Consider the following 2,516-nt stretch of genomic DNA (forward strand, 5'->3'; position numbering starts at 1 on the left):
AGGAGGGGGCAGGAGGGGAAGGATGTGGGAGAGGGGGTGGAGGGCCTGTGGCACAGTGTCATGCCTCTCGGGCTTCCCCCGCAGGGTGAATGACTGTGTTCTGCGGGTGAATGAGGTGGACGTGTCGGAGGTGGTGCACAGCCGGGCCGTGGAGGCGTTGAAGGAGGCAGGTCCTGTGGTGCGGTTGGTGGTGCGGAGGCGACAGCCCCCACCCGAGACCATCATGGAGGTCAACTTGCTCAAAGGGCCCAAAGGTGCGGCCCTCTGGGTTCCTGTGCTCTAGCCAGAGCCCCTGGCCCCAGGTCTTGACTGGCCCCATGGGGAATGGAAGGGAATGGCTTTACTCCTTGTGTGACTCCTCCAGTTCCAGCTCATAGCTTTCTTTCTTGACCTCAGGTCTCACCCTTACTGACCTTGGGATGGCAGCCTAGTGTTTGGGATTCCTGGGGGGTGCTCCTGAGGGGCCAGTGGGTTGGCTGGAGGAAGGGAATTGGCTTTGGGATTGACCAAACACTCTAACCTGCTCTGTGACCCTCTCCCAGGCCTGGGTTTCAGCATTGCTGGGGGCATTGGCAACCAGCACATCCCGGGAGACAACAGCATCTACATCACCAAGATCATTGAGGGGGGAGCTGCTCAGAAGGATGGACGCCTACAGATTGGGGACCGGCTGCTGGCGGTGAGACAGGCTTCATGGGGATGCCCAAATGGTAGGGTGGGGAGGAGGAGCTCTAGCACCCTGTCATTCCACCTAAACCTCACTGGGGATGAGGCATCTTGGGGTATTTCAAGAATATCTTCTCATACCAAGTCCCTAGTTCTCTCTGTGGCAGGGGCTCCCTCACCTGCTCTTTCCCTTCCTCCTGCTTGTCTTGTGTCCTCACAGCACTATACTTGGACCTCTGTTAGCACACCATTGAATTTCATTGCAAGGGCACCCCTCTGGAGCCCAGAGAGAGGCCTTCCTTTCTCCCAATTCCCAGGCTGAGGCTTCTCCCTTTCTAGGTGAACAACACCAATCTACAGGATGTGAGGCACGAGGAAGCTGTGGCCTCACTGAAGAATACATCTGATATGGTCTATCTGAAAGTGGCCAAGCCAGGCAGTCTCCACCTCAACGACATGTACGCTCCCCCTGACTACGCCAGCAGTACGTACTCTCTGGCTCCTGTCCCTGGCCTCAGGCTGTGCTCCTGGGTTTGGGGAGGGGAAGTTGTTTGTGTCCCTTGTGAAGAGAAGAAGTGGGGGGGCTGGGATTGTGGCTCAGTGGTAGAATGCTCTCCTAGCATGTGTGAGGCCCTGGGTTTGGTCCTCAGCACCACATTAACAATAAACAAATAAAATAAAGATATTGTGTCCAATGACAACTAAAAAAATATTTTTTTAAAAAAAGAGGAAGTGCAGGAGATAGTGCTCAGAACTGAGTCCAGATCCCAGCTCTATCCCTTGGAGCTGGGTGCCCTTGGACAAGTCCTTTTCACCTGTCTTTACTTTCCTCTTTGGCAAAAAGCTAATGATATATGTGCTGCCTTCCTCATAGGACTGGTGCAAGGATCAAATGAGATCATGGAGGAGAAAACCCTTGGAAAACTGTATTAGGCTTCAGAGATGTGAGGGATTATTATTAGTTACACCTCTAGTCAGGCCTTTCTTTGTAGACTGCCTTGACTTCAGCTTTTTCTAAGAGTCACAGGAGTGAGCCCAGGATTTAGAAAGGGACTGCGGAGGAGGAACCCTAGGGGGTGGATGGCCAAGGGAGGGGGGTGCCTGAGGAATCAGCATCTCTTCCTAGAGACCTGAGAAGGGGTGTGAGGGAAATTCCTTGGAAGGGGGTTGGGGTAGGTACCTGCCTGGAACAACCCTGAACTTTTCTCTCCCTTTCTTGACCCCAGCTTTTACCGCCTTGGCTGACAACCACATAAGCCATAATTCCAGCCTGGGTTATCTCGGGGCGGTGGAGAGCAAGGTCAGCTACCCGGCTCCTCCTCAGGTCCCCCCCACTCGCTACTCTCCTATCCCCAGGCACATGCTGGCCGAGGAGGACTTCACCAGGTAAGACCCTCGCCCCATTCATCTGGCCCATGGAGGGGGGAGGAGAGGAATCATTTCTGGCCTGCGACAGGCCTCTTGCAAAGAAGAGTATCCGGCCCTCATTGCCCCTAGCTGTGACGTCTTGGCAGGGGGCCTCTCTCTGACCCAGAGAGGAACAGAGGTGGCTGCAAAGACAAGTTCTACCATCAGGGGGAGCGCCGACCGAGTGGCCCCGATCCGAAAGTGCAGATAAAGGGTAGGGTGGAGCGTTTAGGGGCTGAGGAGGTGGGGGCTGTGGGTTTTCCTGCCTTGAGATAGTTTGCACCCCCGCCCCCCTGTGCTCCAGCCACTCACTCCAAATTATTGAAGAAAGCAGTTCAGCCAGTGGGGTTGGCGGGATTCTGAGAGGCCAGCAGGCCCGGTGGCCTCACGGGGAACGGCCCCGCCCCACCGTGGCGGCGGCGGCTGAACCCCGCTGTGGAACT

The 2,516-nt window shown here is 55.7% G+C and overlaps 1 protein-coding gene across 1 annotated transcript; it reads left to right on the plus strand.

Moving 5' to 3' along the window:
• Positions 1-84: 84 nt before the first annotated feature.
• On the plus strand, positions 85-2,079 carry LOC107135083 (disks large homolog 3; the record flags this gene model as incomplete). The annotated part of the gene is made up of 4 exons (XM_015477035.2): positions 85-254; positions 543-679; positions 1,006-1,150; positions 1,893-2,079. Coding segments are annotated over 4 exons (616 nt in total), but the record flags the coding sequence as incomplete, so codon positions are not given.
• Positions 2,080-2,516: the final 437 nt, after the last annotated feature.

This window comes from Marmota marmota, unplaced genomic scaffold (assembly GCF_001458135.2).
Source record: "Marmota marmota marmota unplaced genomic scaffold, marMar, whole genome shotgun sequence".
In the NCBI taxonomy this organism is placed as follows: domain Eukaryota; kingdom Metazoa; phylum Chordata; class Mammalia; order Rodentia; family Sciuridae; genus Marmota; species Marmota marmota.